The sequence below is a fragment of the Perognathus longimembris genome, chromosome 23 (assembly GCF_023159225.1).
Source record: "Perognathus longimembris pacificus isolate PPM17 chromosome 23, ASM2315922v1, whole genome shotgun sequence".
NCBI classification, from domain to species: domain Eukaryota; kingdom Metazoa; phylum Chordata; class Mammalia; order Rodentia; family Heteromyidae; genus Perognathus; species Perognathus longimembris.
In genome coordinates this window covers 6,554,013-6,570,771 of record NC_063183.1, presented here as the reverse complement: position 1 = coordinate 6,570,771, position 16,759 = coordinate 6,554,013, and the positions used below count along the sequence as shown (strand labels likewise).

The 16,759-nt window shown below is 49.6% G+C and overlaps 1 protein-coding gene across 1 annotated transcript; it reads right to left on the bottom strand.

Annotated features, from left to right (window-relative positions):
* Window positions 1–8,830: 8,830 nt before the first annotated feature.
* Znf48 (zinc finger protein 48) lies at window positions 8,831–13,184 on the bottom strand. Its single transcript, XM_048331678.1, has 2 exons — window positions 13,032–13,184; window positions 8,831–10,695 (listed from the first exon to the last, which is right to left on the bottom strand). The coding sequence occupies exons 1-2, from the start codon at window positions 13,108–13,110 to the stop codon at window positions 8,906–8,908; spliced, it is 1,869 nt and encodes a 622-aa protein (XP_048187635.1). The 5' UTR covers window positions 13,111–13,184; the 3' UTR covers window positions 8,831–8,905.
* Between the last annotated feature and the right edge of the window lie 3,575 nt (window positions 13,185–16,759).

The following is a 16,759-nucleotide window of genomic DNA, read 5'->3' as shown; positions in this document are numbered from 1 at the left end:
TGTACAGTAAGACTTGTACCCTAGCTGGAAAATTAGCCCAAACCCAAACCACCAAAGTTTATTTGGCTCTCAGAATAAGTGTGTGTGTGTGTGTGTGTGTGTGTGTGTGTGTGTGTGTGTGTGTACTGGAGCTACTCTAGAGGCTGAGATTCAAAGCCATCTTAGGCCTGGGAACATCCTAGGCCTGGAAATCTGATACTTTTATCTCCAATTAACCACCATTTTTGGTGGTGGAAGTGGAGCCATAGCACAAGTAGCTCAGTCTTGAGTGAAAAAGTTAAGAGACAGTATCCAGGCTCTGAGACGCAGTCCCAGTACAAAACAGTGAGAAAAAATATTTTTTTTTTTGTCCTGGGGCTTGAACTCAGGGCCTGAGCACTGTCTCATTGTCCCTGGCTTTCCTCCCCCTCCCCCAAGGCTAGCACTCTACCACTTGAGCTACAGTGCCACTTCCAGCTTTTTCTATATGTATGATGATAAGGAATTAAAGCTTAGTGCATGATAGACAAGCACTCTACCACTAGGTCACACTCCCAGCCCCTGAAGAAGTCTTTTAAAACACACACATAGTTTCAAAACAATGGAGAAATCTCTTAAGAACTGTAACATTTAGAAATTGGAGTATGGGGGGGCTGGGAATATGGCCTAGTGGCAAGAGTGCTTGCCTCCTACACATGAAGCTCTCGGTTTGGTTCCCCAGCACCACATATATGGAAAATGGCCAGAAGGGGCACTGTGGCTCAGGAGGCAGAGTGCTAGCCTTGAGCGGGAAGAAGCCAGGGATGGTGGTCAGGCACTGAGTCCAAGGCCCAGGACTGGCAAAAAAAAAAAAAGAAAAAAGAAAAGAAATTGGAGTATGGAGCTGGGTGCTGGCAGCTCACCCTGTCATCCTAGCTACTCAGGAGTCTGAGATTTGAGGATCCTAGTTCAAAGCCAGCGTAGGCAGGAAAGTGTGAGACCTTTATCTTCAGCTAACCTCCAAAAAGTGGGAAGTGGCGCTGTGACTTAGGTGGTAGAACACTAGCCTTGAGCAAAAAAAAAAAAAAAAAACTGGGACAGTGCCCAGGCCCTGAAGTCAAGCCCCAGGACTGAAAAGAAAAAGTAATTGAAATATGGAGCTATGGATATAATATACTCAATGGTAGAATACTTGCTTATCCATTTGATGGGGAAAGGGGAAGAGAAAAGAGAAAAAAATGGATTATTACATATAGAAATCTGTTCTCAATTCTCTTGAACAAGCTGATGCTTAATTTCCCCATTTTATGAATGGAGCAAGTAAGATATTGAGAAAGAACCAAAAAAAATGAGGGGAGGGGAAGCCTGCATTGTTTACAATCTGTATATTGTCTCTTTACAATAGCCCTGTGGGGATCAATATCTCCATTTGACAAATGAGAACATTCAACCTTGGAGACATAATTTGCTCAAAGTCTCACAGCTGGTAAGAGGCAGAGTCTGAGCTCTCTTGGGAACAAAGTTACACAGGAAACTGGTGACAGAGCCAGGACTCAAATCTGAGTCTCTGTTTGCAGAATCCAAGGCACAATTTGTTTGTTTAGATGACATCTACTTAAAGTTTAGCACCTGCTCAGCATTGAGAAAAAGGGCAAATGACTGGACATTCACACACAAGATCCCAAAATATTTTTGATTGTGTTTCTTTAATCCCACTATGTGCCAGAAACCAGTCTAGGCAATGGGGGTGTCATAGTGAACAATAACAACAAGAAAATCTTGGCACCTGTGATACTTTTTTTTTTTTTTTTTGCCAGTCTTGGGTTTGAACTCAGGGCCTGGGCACTGTCCCTTAGCTTCTTTTTCTCAAAGCTAGCACTGTACCATTTGAGCCACAGCACCACTTTTGGCTTTTTCTGTTTATGTGCTACTGATGAATTGAATCCAGGGCTTCATGCATGCGAGGCAAGCACTCCACCACTAAGCCACATTCCCAGACCATATGACATTTCTAAGAGTAGGAAAAATGTAAATAAGTATCTGGGGTATAGCTAGTATGATAAGGCCCTAGTATGTGTTCCATCCCCAGCACTGAAAAGAAAAAGTAAGCAAATAAACACAATAAGTTAAAAAGGCAACCAGAAGCTAGTAGCTCACACCTGTAATGCTAGCTACTCAAAAGGCAGAGATCTAAAAATTGAGGTTCAAAGCCAACCATGGGCAGTAAAGTCTGTAAGACTGATCCCCACTAAACTACAAAAAAAAAAAAAAAGCTGGAGCAGCCTTGAGCCAAAAAAGCTCAATGCCAGCACCCAGGCCTGAATTCAAGCCCCAGGACTGGCATACATCAACACAAAAAATTAATATACTGACCTAGGAGTTTCACACAGTAGTAGAATATGTGCTTAACATAAGCAAGAACCTGGCTTTTATCCTTAGCATCACAAAAGTTTTTTGGTTTTTTTTTTTTTTTTTTTTTGGCCTGTCCTGGGGCTTGGACTCAGGGCCTGAGCACTGTCCCTGGCTTCTTTTTGCTCAAGGTTAGCACTCTACATCTTGAGCCACAGTGCCACTTCTAGCTTTTTCTATATATGTGGTGCTGAGGAATCGAACCCAGGGCTTCATGAGTGGTAGCCAAGCACTCTACCACTACGCCACATTCCCAGCCCCCACCACAAAAATTGTTTTTAAAAGCACTATGAATCACTTATATACATACAAAAAGGACACTCGGCATTCTTGCAGGAGAACATGAAGCCAATGAACAACTCTTTGAAAGGAGCAAGCACTGGGGCAGACCTCCCTATACAAGTGGACCTTGGAAAGCAAGCAAGAGGGCGTTTGTCAGATTGATAAGGAAACTATGGGATTGTAAACATTTGTAAGAAACAGCATGTTTCAAGGACATGCTTCATTAAAGCTTTTCGTGAGGCTTCTGCATGCCAGGCAGAAAGAACTTTTAAGGCCAGACTATAATAATAATAACCATTATAATAATTATTGTCATTCTGCCCTTCACTTTTGTTGTTGTTATGGGGCTTGAACTCAGGGCCTGGGCACTGTCTCTGAGCTTCTTTTGCAAAAGGCTAGCACTCTACCACTTAAGCCACAACGCCACTTCAGTTTCCTTGGTGGTTAATTGGAAATAGTTGAAAGGTGCAGAAATCAGAGAAGCATATTTTGAGAGGTCGAATCTTGGGGTCTTTATTTTTTATTTATTTTATTTTATTTTTTTGGCCAGTCCTGGGCCTTGGACTCAGGGCCTGAGCACTGTCCCTGGCTTCTTCCCGCTCAAGGCTAGCACTCCGCCACTTGAGCCACAGCGCCGCTTCTGGCCGTTTTTCTGTATATGTGGTGCTGGGGAATCGAACCTAGGGCCTCGTGTATCCGAGGCAGGCACTCTTGCCACTAGGCTATCTCCCCAGCCCTCTTGGGGGTCTTTATTAAAGGGCTATCCATCTGTAGACAGCCAATTGTTACCAAGGCCTGCAGCCAGCAGATATGCTTAACACACAGGCCAGAGGGGAAAGAAAGAACAAAAACAATACCAACAAACCAATTCAGCTCCAATGGAGAGCTGAAGTGGAACGTCATGATGACCAGAGAACAGCCAGGGGACAGGACAAGAACATGGAGACCTGTGGCTTGGCATACTAGCCCTGAGCTGGTCCAAGCCTAAATAGGGGCAGGCACTTGGCTGATAGGTTCCTAAATCTGTCAGTCCAGTGCCTGACCCTGTCTCTAGGGCTTCAGGTATGCCTATGACCAGGGGTGGGAGGGGAGTGGCGGGGTCTTTACCTTTCCCCACCATGAAAACAAGGTGCCAGACCTTAAATGGACATACTTGGGTACCAGCAAAACTTTTCCACCTAGGGAAGATAGGTTTCAACCTTCCATTTAGGGTATACTTAAAGGTTCCTCAGAAGCCTGTGATTCAAACCATTTAGGGAGTTAAGGCAGAATCAGAGCATTCTCTACATGCAAAGCTTTCCTAAGGCTATGACATGTGCATTTCTCTGCAGCAGAGTGCTCCAAGCTCACCTTGAGCTAGACATTTGTATTCAATGAACGGCCTCTCTCACATCTAGGCTTTTCAAGGCTGGATGGAGAATTCCCTCTGTCCATGGAGAGGCACCAAGATGGCTGCAAGAAGTTACTTACTTAGATTTAGCTTCCTCACTTCAATCTCAAGGACTTTCCTGCCTGGGCTGGCTTTAAACTGTGATCCTCAGATCTCAACCTCCTGAGTAGCTAGGATGACAGATGTGAGCCACCGGCTCCCGGCTGTGGCTGTGTTGGCTGTTTTCAAGAGTCTTGCTCTATGCCTGAACAATCTGGACCATGATCCTCTTGCTTGTGCGTCTCTGTGTCACTGGCACAGGCCACTCATTGGTTAAAATGGAGATCACAAACTTATCCTGTTGATCTCGGGCTAGTGCATACTTTCTCTTTTTGGCTTGTCATGGGCTTCAACTCAGGGCCTGAGTGCTGTACCTGAGCTTTTGCTCAGCACCATTTCTGGTATTCTGGTGGTTCATTGGAGATAGTTCTGACTTTCCTGCCAGTGCTGGCTGTGAACCACGATCCTCAGATCTCAGCCTCCTGAGTAGCCAGGATTACAGGTGTGAGCCACCTGCACCTGGCTTGCTGCATACTTTTAGTTCTACCTAAAACACTGTATCCCGGTTTGTTTTTTTGTTTTTTGCCAGTCTTGGGGCTTGGACTCAGGATCTGGGCATTGTCTCTGGCTTTTTTATGTTCAAGGCTAATACCCTACCACGTGAGCCACAGTGCCACTTCCAGCTTTTTCTGTTTATGTGGTGCTGAGGAATTGAACCTGGGGCTTCATGCATGCTAGGCAAGCACTCTACTGTTAAGCCACATTCCCAGCCCTGTCTCCCATCTTTTAGCTACTTTTTTTTTGTGTGTGTGTGCACACATTGAGGCTTGAACCCGTAGCCCTGGTTTTCTCACTGAGTTTGTTTGGTCATTGTTGGCACTCTACCACTTAAGCTATGCTTCCAATCTGGCATTGTATTGGTTAAGAGTTTTGTCGACTTTTTTTTTTCCTGCCACGGCTGGCTTCAAAGCAATAGGAGGTCTTGCCTCCTGAGTAGCTTGAATTACAAAGAGTACTGGAAATTCTATTTTTGAGGGGTCAGGAGGGTTGGATTGCTCTCTTGTGTAAGATAGCCTCAAATTCCTGTGTTCAAGGGACCTTACTACCTCAAGCCTCCCAAGGAGCTGGGACTATAGGTATATACCACTAGCCCAACTTCTTGGAAACTACCTCAGAACCTGTGTATCAAGCCCATTGTACATGTTGAGTTCAAGATGGGCCTGAATGTCATAGCCAGACCCTGTCTCAGGAAAATAAAAACAGGCCTGGAGGCATGGCTGAATAGAGGGCCTGTCTAGCAATCCTGAAGTCCTGAGTTCAAACCCTACTATGTCAAAAGAAAGAGAGAAAGAAGGGAAGGAAGGCAGGCACATAGCTAAAATGATACAAGTGGTAAGCCTTGAATTCCAGCTAAGGAGTTAGCCTTTTCAGCAAGGGAGTAGGGAGAGAGAGATAAAAGTAAGAGTTTATATGCCTAAGCAATATTGCCATATATAATTTTACAAAGTTCACCGAGGTCAGTTTGGAAGGAAGCAAGACAGAGGAAAAACAGCCAGAACCATCTTCTTAAAGCCCTCTAAGGGCCCCATTCAGACCAACCTCTGCCTGTGCAGTAACAGGCAAAAAAGCTCAAGACCACCAGTCTTGAGCACAAAGTTCTAGTCTCCAGGGGATACACAACTTGGCAGGGGTGGGAAGCTGGGGAGGAAAGGCACTGTAGCAAGATTGGATTTGTTTCTAGGGAAGCCAGTGGGAGGCTAAGATCTCTGGGGAAATTCTATTCAGGACTACTCCCCCAGGACCATTAGCCTGGGACAAGCAAAACTGCAAGCAATCAAGTACTTCAGCTTTGCTTCAGCTGGCCAGATGTGGCCTGGTGTTTTTGTTCCTGGCCTCTGAGGTCAATTATTCTTGCCCTTCCCCTCCTCCCCCTCCTGAGGGCCCTGGCACAGGGAACTGTGGTTACTTTCTGCAGGGGATAGCAACATCCTTTCTGCCTCCCTTTGGGCTGTGCAATCTGTTTTCTAGTACAGAAGAAAAAGGCCTAAGGGAGGTGTGTTTCTCAGGGTCCTTTTCTTGAGTGCCGGGACCTGGAGGATTGGTAACATTCCAGCCAGCTACGGCAAGTTTCCCTTCCCTTTGCTGAGACACACAATTATCTTTTTTGGCCAGTTGTGGAGCTTGAACTCAAGGCCTGAGCACTGTCCCTGGCTTCTTTTTGCTCAAGGCTAGCACCCTACCACTTGAGCCACAGCGCCACTTGTGGCCTTTTCCACATATGTTGTGCTGAGGAATCAAACCCAGGGCTTCATATATATGAGGCAAGCACTCTACCACTAGGCCATATTCCCAGCCCCACAATTATCCTTTTTAAAGTGGTGCTTGCTACAGGCTGTGGTTTTGGTGACCTTTGGTAGCCACGCCTTAATCTGGGTCATCAGTTAGTAGACTTGGTGACCTGTATTTGTGTGTCAGTATTGGGGCTTGAACTCAGGGCCTGGGCACTAGCCCTTAACTTTTTCATTCAAGGCTGGCACTCTACCACTTGAGCCACAACTTTACTTCTAGCTTTTTGCAAGTTAACTGGAGATAAAAAGCCTCACAAACTTTTTGCCGGAGCTGGCTTCTAAACAAACCTCCAAAGTCAGGGACTGGGGCTCACATCTCTAATCCTAGCTACTCAGGAGGCTGAGATCTGAGGATCTTGTCCTCGGCAGAAAAGCCCCTGTGAGACTCTTATCTCCAGTTAACCACTCAAAAACTGGAAGTGGCGCTGTGGCTCAAATGGTAGAGCCCTAGCCTTGAGTACAAAGAGGCTCAGGGACAGTGGCCAGGCCCTGAGTTCAAGCCCCACAACTGAAGAAAAAAAGAAAACAAACCCATCCTCAGATCAGCCTCCTGAGTAGCTGGGTCTTTGGTGGCCTTTTCAGACCAGATATTGGCATTCTAAAGTGGCTGACTAGGGGCTGGGAATATGGCCTAATGCAAGCGTGCTTGCCTCGTATACATGAAGTCCTGGGTTTGATTCCTCAGCACCACATATATAGAAAAAGACCAGAAGTGGTGCTGTGGCTCAAGTGGCAGAGTGCTAGCCATGAGCAAAAAGACAGGGACAGTGCTCAGGCCCTAAGTCCAAGCCCCAGGACTGGCAAAAAAAAAAAAAAAAAATAAATAAATAAATAAAATAAAGTGGCTGACTGTGTCAAGATAACCTCTAAAAGACTTAGAGAGCAAGAGGCTTCCCCAATGGTGGTTCATCTATACCTTTTCAATCCTTACAGGACATGTTAAGTACACATACACACATCACACATACCTACAACAGAGTCCAGAGCCTCAGGCAAGGAAATTTATTAGGAGACACATGGAAATGTAGCTGTCTGGCCTTGGAGCTTCTCTGGCATTTCCCGACTCCAGTCCCTGTAAAGTCCCCAGCCCAGCAGGCTGATCTCTGGGCATGGCATGGCACCTAAACTGGATGCTCCTAGTGGCCTAGCTGTCTGTCTATTCCTCCAGTGTCCAGGTGTCATGGTGGTCTAGGCCTCAGGGGCACAAAGATCTGAGCTGCATCCAAATCTGCCCCTTTCTGGCTAAGATTGTGTTTGGTAGCCCCAATCAGAAGTGAGGACCACGTATCACACAGTTAACTTTCCCCATGAAGGTGTTCCAAATATTCCACCTCATTCTTTTGTTGTTGTTGTTGTTTTTGGCCTGTCCTGGGGCTTGAACTCAGGGCCTGAGCACTGTCCCTGAGCTTCTTTGGCTCAAGGTTAGCACTCTACCACTTGAGCCACAGACCGCTTCCAGCTTTTTCTGTTTATGAGGAATGGAACCTAGGGCTTCATGCATCCAGGCAAGCACTCTACAGCTAAGCCACATTCCCAGCCCTGGGCGCTATTTTTAAACTTTTTTTTTTTGTTTTGTTTTGCTCAAGGGCTAGTGCTCTACTAAAGACACAACTTCACTTCTGGCTTTTGGTGAATCAGAGGTAAAAGTCTCATAGACTTTCCTTCCTTGGCTGGCTTTGAACCTTGATCTGAGGATCAAGTTTTAAGTCTCCTGAGTAGCTAGGATTACAGGTATAGATGTGAGCCTCTGGTCCCTGGCTTCCACCTCATTCTTAATTCCCAGCCTTCATTCCCAGAAGTCTCATTGCTATACCTCAGAAGGCCCAGGGTAAGATTGGGAAGGGTCCCTTCTGAACAGACAAGAGGCAGCCAAAATTTAGGATTCCTTTTTTTTTCCTTTTTGGAGGTACTAGGGTATAAAAATCAGAACTTCCTGTTCACCAGGCAGGATCACAATGCTTGAACCATATTGCAGCCCTTTGTACTCTGGTCATCTTTGAGATAAGATTTCTCATTTTTCCCCTGGAGTTGACCTGGACCTTCATCTTCCTATTTATGCTGTGATGACAAGCACCTACCATCATACCCTGCTACAGGTTGAGATGGACTCTCCAGAACTTTTTGCCCAGGCTGCCCTTGATCCTTCTGATTCTGCTCCCTCTAGCTGCAATTACTAGTACCTTGCAAATTTAGGGTTAAGAGTCCATTTCTAAATTTCACAAGTATTTAATGAGTGCCTGTGTGCTAGGCAAGATTCTAGAAGCTGGGAATACAGGCCATACTGGCAAAGTCCTAACACCTAGCCAAGACAGTTTCCTGAGTATCAAAATTATGGTCTCCAGTCTCTAGTTCTACTTCTCCTTTCTCCCACTTCTCCCTCCATCTCCCTCCCACCACCTCCCACGCCCTTTTCTTCTCTGCTTCAGCAGCAAATTCCCCTCCCTTTGGTTTCCTGGCTCTCCTCCCTCTCTGGAGCCCATCATTCCAGTCCTGCTGGTGATTCTTCCTTGAGAGGCCTCGCTTGAACATCCACTATGCCAAAGGGTCTCAAGGCCAGGTGCCCCCTCTGGTGCTTGATCCGAGCCGAGCTGTCACCAAAACCCTTGCCACACTCCGCACACTTGTATGGCTTCTCTCCAGTGTGGGTGCGCCTGTGTTTGACCAGATCTGAGCTTCGGGGGAATTCTTTTCCACAGAAGCCACACACATGGGGCTGGCTGGGTCCAGAAGGTTGAGCCCGAACTCGGGGTCGTGCAGTCGTGGGTGCTGGGCGAGGCGGGTTATGGGGCCGAAGGAGAGTAGATGGTGGTGGTGGTGGTGGTCGAGCACGTTCACCACGATGGGTGCGGAGGTGCTTAACTCGGGCCGAGCTATCTGCAAAACCTTTGCCACATTCAGGACAGAGGTAAGGTTTTTCTCCTGTGTGCACACGATGGTGTTTCACCAGGTCAGAGCTTCGGCGGAAGCCCTTGCCACACTCAGGACATTTGTGGGGCTTGTCACCTGCCAGGGGTGGGGGTGGCTCCCCAGCCTGTGGGCCTCCGGGCTCTGGCTCCAACCCAGGCAAGCCAAAAGGCCCATCACCCGAGTGTGAGGGGCTTCTGGGAGTCAGGGAGGAGCTGGTGCCCAGAGGTGGTGGAGGTGGGCTGGGGATCAATGGGGCTACAGGGTAGCCTGGGAAGCCGAAGTCTTGGGGTTCCATGTGAGTCAGACGATGGCGAAGAAGGGTAGAGCTGAGGCTGAAGGTTCGGTCACATTCAGGGCAGGCGTGGGGTCTCTCACCACTATGGGTGCGGAGATGCTTAACCCGGGCTGAACTGTCAGCAAAGCCCTTGCCACACTCAGGGCACAGGTAAGGCTTCTCACCTGTGTGCACCCGCAAGTGCTTTACTAGGTCAGAGCCCCGGGCAAATTCCTTCCCACACACATCACAGCCAAAGGGCTTGGGCCCCAGGTGACTGCGCTGGTGGCTCAGGAGGCTGCAGCTGAGGATAAACCTCTTGCCACAATCAGTGCAGGTATAAGGCTTGTCCTGCGCCTTGGGTCCCTGTGCAGCAGCGGGAGTGGCCCGGGATGGCTGTTGTCGAGGTACCACTGGCCTGGGAGGCTGTTCCCCCCGGTGTGTCCGCTGGTGCTTTATGCGGGCTGAACTATCACCGAAGCCCTTCCCACAGATGCCACACTTGTAAGGCTTCTCCCCCGTGTGTGTCCGCTGGTGTTTCACCAGGTCAGAACTCTGCCGGAAGCTCTTGCCACATTCGCCACAAATAGTGGGGCGCTCACCAGCAGGGATCCGGGCTCGAGGGATCTTCGGGGGACCCTGGGTCTGTGGCCGAGCCCTGTAGGGCTTCTCACCGCTGTGAGTTCGCTGGTGTTTGATGCGAGCTGAGCTATCACCAAAGCCCTTGCCACAGACCCCACATTTGTAGGGCTTCTCCCCAGTGTGAGTCCGCTGGTGTTTCACCAGGTCTGACATCTGCCGAAAGCTCTTGCCACATTCGCCACACACTGCTGTCCGATCACTACTCCCCTGGCCCCAGCGTGGTTCTCCCAAGACCCGGGGGGCTCTGTCCCGAGGCTGAGGCTTCCCTAACCCCTCTTTGTGGACCCATAAGTCATCCCAGTTCTGGATACCTTCAGGTTTTAGAGACACGGTTCCAACTTCATGAGCTGGAGCCAAATCTTCCTCTTCTTTAAATCCCAGATCATCTTCTTCCTGTAGTTCAAACTCACCAGGCTGAGAAACCTCCACATTCTCACTCCCTAGACCTGGGAAAGAAACAAGTTGTACACCTTAGCACTGGATCATTGAGCTATACTCCCAGCCTACCTTATTCTTGATAATAACCTCCATAAAAAGACGTGTGTGTGTGTGTGTGTGTGTGTGTGTGTGTGTGTATTCTGGTTCTGGGGCTTGAACTCAGGGTACTGTCCCTAAGCTTTTGTGCTCAAGGCTAACATTCTACCACCGGAGCCACAGCTCCACCTTTGGCTCTTTTGGTGTTTAAATGGACATAAGAGTCTCATGGTCTTTCTTGCCTGGGCTGGCTTTGAACCTTGGTCTTCAGGTCCCAGCCTCTGGAGTAGCTAGGATTACAAGTGCAAGCCAGTGGTGCCTGACTGTAAGACTTCTCTTGACAATAGCTAGTCTCGAGGATCTCACCTCTAAACTTCTTAGCCCTTCTAAGCACTTATTGCCTATGCATTTCAGTAATAATAATGATACCTATTTATCATATCCTTAATATATGCCCATCTCACAAATGGGCTAGGATGTGGCTCAAGTGGTAGAGCACCTGTTAACCACCTCTTTTTCTTTTTTCTTTCTTTTGCTGGGACTGAAACTCAAGGCCTGGGTGCTGTTTTTGAGCTTTTTCACTCAAGGCTGCTGTTCTGCCTTTGAGCCACCTCTACTTCCTGCTTTTTTTTTTTTTTTGGCCAGTCCTGGGCCTTGGACTCAGGGTCTGAGCACTGTCCCTGGCTTCTTCCAGCTCAAGGCTAGCACTCTGCCACTTGAGCCACAGCGCCCCTTCTGGCCGTTTTCCATATATGTGGTGCTGGGGAATCGAACCGAGAGCTTCATGTGTAGGAGGCAAGCACTCTTGCCGCTTGGCCATATTCCCAGCCCCTACTTCCTGCTTTTTGGTGGTTAATTAGATATGAGTTCAATGGACTTCTCTGTCCCAGCTAGCTTCTCGATCTTCAGATCTCAGCCTACTGAGTAGCTAGGATTACAGGTGTGAGCCACCAGCACCTGGCCTGTCTGTCAATCTTAAGGCCCTGAGTTCAAACTCCAAAAACAAATATGTATCAATCACTAAGTGAAATGGAACCTCAAAAATCCTAGGAGAGGGGCTGGGAATATGGTCTAGTGGCAAGAGTGCTTGCTTTGTATACATGAAGCCCTGGGTTCTATTCCCCACATATACAGAAAATGGCCAAAAGTGGCGCTATGGCTCAAATGGTAGAGTGCTAGCCTTGAGCAAAAAGAAGCCAGGGACAGTGCTCAGGCCCTAAGTTCAAGGCCCAGGACTGGCAAAAAAAAAAAAAAAAAAAAACATAGGAGATATCATTCTATTGTAATTACTATTATAATCATAGAGATTCTGAGAATTAAGGGCTTGGGTAATTTTTTTCTTTATGTTTGTATTTTGTGCTGGTCCTGGAACTTAAACTTAAGTCCTTGAGCTTTTTTGCTCAAGCATTCTACCACTTGAGCCACAGTTCCACATCTGGCTTTTTGGTGGTAAACTAGGAGAAGAGTCTCATGGATTTTACTGCCCTGGATGGCTTCAAACCTCAATCCTCAGATCTCAGCCTCCTGAGTAGCTAGGATTACATGCTTGAGCCACGAGTGTCCCACTCAAAGCCAGGTTTTTAATTTAAGTCTGTCTGACACCCAAGCCTGTGTTACCTCTTACGCTATGTCTCTATTTTGAAATCTGGTATGTGTTCTTTCTATTTGTATCTTGACATATTACCCTGTTTTGCAATTTATTTCTTCACTCATCCTATGTATGACTGTGTGTACCCACAACCATCCTTCAAGATGCTTAGGAGTGGTAGGAGAGGCAAGATAAAGTACCGATAGTTATAACTCCATTCAGAGAGAGGAGAAAGGAGATAGGGACGGACATTTGCGTTGGTACAGAGAAGATCATGGAGAAGTAGGGAAGATTAAAAACTAGAGATGGATGTCAGGACTAGTCTGAGCATGCAAGATTTGAACTAAACATAAGCTAAGAAAGGCTTTTAATTAGTGGAGGAGAGCTAAGGAAAGCTTCTTGAAAAAGAAGAGGCCGGGTTAGATCTGGGCTGTCGATCTGTCTGGCTGCAGGAATGCATCCGTGGAGAGAAAAGGTCGAGGGAGAAGGCTTACAGCAATTGCTGGGCTGAGACAGAACGAGACCTGAAGTAGGGCAGAGACCGAGAGCGTGGTGGAGGCTGGGGGAGGGGTGCGATCCGGGAGCCGAGGCCCCCTGGGGCCCGGCACACAGTAGGTGCTCGGAACCGCCCGCGCCCGCCCTCGGGGTCCGCTCCCCTCCCCCTCCTTCCGGGACTGGAGCCCCCACCCCGGCCCGGCCCTGCCCGTGGGGGCTCCTCACCTGCACCGGCGCCTCCCGGCAGCTCGCTCTCCTCCGGGCCCCGCAGGCTCGGACCCCAGGGCTCCGCGGCGCGCTCCATCCCGGGCGCGCCGCCCCGGGCACAGGGACCGACACCGGCCCCCGCGGTCACGCAGCCATGTGCGGCCCGCGGCGCCCTGCCGCCGCCCTCTGCCGGCCGCGGCGGGCACCGGGCGGCGTCGGGGTCCCGGCGCGGGGCGCGGCTCGCGGGGACCCCGCCGGGCCCCCCTGCACCTGCTGCTCCCCGCCGCACACGCTCGGTCACCCCGTCCTAGCCTCCCGGCGAGAGGCGGGTACCGGGTCTCCCCGGCGCTCCGCGGCGCGGGCTCCGCGCCCAGGCCGGCGGGGGCTCGGCCCCCAGGCGTCCCGGGGCGGCCGCGGGCAGCGGAAGCCAGCGCGGGGCGCGCCGCGCCGCTCTAGGACCCGGGAGGAGCCGCGCGCCCGCGGGCGCCGCCCGGCCGGCGGGGCTCGGCGGCTGGCGGGCGGCTCCGCGCCGGGGACGGCGGCCCGAACTCGGTGGTGTTAACCGTGTGCTTCCTGGGCTGCCGCGGGGCGCTGAGGGCCGAGGCTTCCTCCCGATCGTCCGCGGGACCCCGGCCACCCGCGCCCACCTCCGGGGCGGGCGGGCGACGCCACCAGCCACGCTGGCCCGGGAGAGACAAAGAGGGATCCGGAGCCGGACCCGGGGAAAGGGGTGGGGGAGAGACCGAGGCAGACAAAGGGCGGCGGGGACCCCAGACGGGGCGGGGCGGGGCGCCGAGACTCGGGAAACAAAGCCCGGCTGGCCCGGAGGCCGGCGGCCCGGCCGTGGTGGGGGCTGGGCTGGGGAGGGGGAACCGGACCGAGAGGGGCTGGGGGGGGACCCGAGTAAATGCTGGGGGGGGGGGGTAAGGCGGGACGATGGAATAGGGGGAGAGGCAGAGAGAGAGAGAGAGAGAGAGAGAGAGGCCCCTTCCTCCTTCTGAAGACCCCGGAAAACCCAGCCAGCAACGCCCCTGACGGCCCAGGAGCAGACCCGTGCCCCGGGACGCCCGTCCCTCCCCTGGGGTGAGGGGACAGGGCCCCAACCAGGTGCCAAAACAGCTGAGACTTGCCCAAAAGGATTTAAAGGGAGACCCCCAAGAGTTTTAGACAGGGTTACAGATTTCCAGACTTCCTCCACATTCTCTAGCTGGGAGAAGTCAGTTTCCTCCCCCTCCTGCCCTTCCTCCCCCTCCCCCCTCCCGCCCCCCCAGCAGGTGGACAGGAGTCCTAGATGGGGTTTGTACCACATGCTATTAGGGTAAAGGCTTTTCCTGAACTCCCCTGGCACTTTACTCTGACTGATGAATAAACTTTGCCTCTTCTCTCACCTTTCCTGCCTCATCATTTTTTATTTGTTGGAGAAAGAGAGAAAATAAAATAAAAAAAGGACCCAAGACCCACATACGGTATCAGAATCACATTTGTAGCCTCAACTGATATCCTGAAGCCGAGATTTAACACAAGTAAGAGGCCTGGATTAGAGAGGAGGCAATGCTCAGGCAGAGACAGTGCACAAAGGTGGACAGTGGAGGGGAAATGGCCTCTGGAGACAGAGATGGACAGGCAGATAAAAGAGAGAAAGTTATTGAAGCAGTGTCCAAGGAGAAAGGGAAGAGAGAGAGAGAGAGAGAGAGAGAGAGCGCCTGGAGAGAGACCAGCTAGATGCAGGGGAACAAAATGACAACATTGAGTTAAACAGGCAGAGACAAAGAGACAGAGACACAAAGAAGCTGCCAGATAGGGACAGGTGGACATCTCTACAAATTCCAAGCCCAGGGAGAGGCGTTTCCATCCTGTTGGAGCCTTGGCTGGGCTGCTGGTCTGTGTTTCCCAGGAAGCATGATTCCAGGGTCTTGTACGCCAGGAGGCAGGCTTACCTTCCTTCCTTCCTTCCTTCCTTCCTTCCTTCCTTCCTTCCTTCCTTCCTTCCTTCCTTCCTTCCTTCCTTCCTTCCTTCCTTCTTTCCTTCCTTCCTCCCTCCCTCCCTCCCTTCCTTCCTTCCTTTCTTTTCTTTCTTTCTTCCTCCTCCTCCTCCTTTTTTTTTTGGGGGGGGGGGACAGTCCTGGGCCTTGAACTCAAAGCCTGGGCACTGTCCCTGAGCTTCTTTTTGCTCAAGGCTAACAGTCTACCACTAGAGCCACAGCACCGCTTCTGGCTTTGTCTGTGTATATAGTACTGAGGAATCGAGCCCAGAGCTTCATGCATGCTAGACAAGCATGCACTAAGCCACATTCTCAGCCCTGCAGGCTTACTTTTGAGGACAGGAACACCCAGAGGGGTCTTCAGCCCCTCTTCCAAAGAAAGGAAAGGGGAGCCAGCTGAGAACTAGTAGTTCACACTGTTATCCTAGCTACTCAGGAGGCCAAGATCTGAGGATCAAGGTTCGAAGCCAGCCTGAACAGGAAAGACTCTCTTCTCTAATTACCAAAAAGCTGTAAGTGGAGATGTGACTCAAGTGGTAGAGAGCTAGCATTGAGCAAATAATGCTCAACGACAGTTCAAGCCCCAATACTGGGACAAACAAAACCAAATAAAAATATTTTGAACTTTTCCTTTCCTCACCCTCCACAAGATAACCAACTGGTGTTCAAGTCTAGCCCATCCATCAGAAAAATGAATCCCCTTTTCTCCACCTTCTGCACTGTATTGTCCTGCCTTATTTTTACCTCTAGTCAGCTCATTCTTCTTAATTCAATAACCTTCAAGAAGGTAATATATGCATTCTTTTATTAATTATATCACAACACATGCTGTCATTGAAAAATTAGAGAATGAAAATACATTAGAGGTCTGGGGATGTAGCTTAGTGGTAGAGTTTGCTTAGAATGCATGAAGCCCTGGGTTTGATTGCTCAGTATCACATAAACAGAAAAAGCAGGAAATGGTGCTGTGGCTCAAGAAGTAGAGCGCTAGCCTTGAGCACAGAGAGGCTCAGGGACAGAGCCCAGGCCCTGAGTTCAATCTCCAGGACCTGTAAAAAGAGAAAAAAAAAATAGAAATTTTTTTTTCATTAATTTGGTGGTTTGTTTGGTTTTTGTTTGTTGCCGGTCCTGGGGCTTGGACTCAGGGCCTGAGCACTGTCCCTGGCTTCTTTTTGCTCAAGGCTAGCACTCTGTCACTTGAGCCACAGAGCCACTTCCATTTTCTTTTCTATATATGTGGTGCTGAGGAATTGAACGCAGGGCTTCATGTATACAAGATGAGCACTTTACCACTAGGCCATAGTCCCAGCCCAAATTTGGTGGTTTGAGACAAGGTCTTGCCCTGTAGCCCAGGCTGATGACATACTTACCATCCTCTTAGCCTTCTAAATGTTGTGATTATAGGTGTACACATCATAACCAGCAGGAAAATTTAAATGTAATATTGCTACACTGATGTAATCTCGCTTTAGTATTTAGTTCTTCCAGGTTTGCTCCTGTGCCTATGCATATGTTATACATAAGTATGCATATACAGTCACAGTCGGGTGCCAGTGGCTTACGCTTGTAATCTTAGTTACTCAGGAGGCTGAGATCTAAGAATCTCAGTTCAAAGTTTGGGCAGAAATATCCATGAGGCTCTTATCTCCAGTTAAACACACACACACACACACACACACACAAAAAAAAAAAAAAAAAAAAAAAAGCTGAGCCCTGGCACTGGTGGCTCATGCCTATAATCCTAGCTACCCAGGAGGTTGAGAT

Coding starts and splice junctions, on each gene's coding strand:
- Znf48 (XM_048331678.1), bottom strand. CDS start 13,110: ATGGAGCGCGCCGCGGAGCCCTGGGGTCCGAGCCTGCGGGGCCCGGAG. Junction 10,696..13,031: donor GCCGGGAGGCGCCGGTGCAG/GTGAGGAGCCCC, acceptor TTTCTTTCCCAG/GTCTAGGGAGTGAGAATGTG.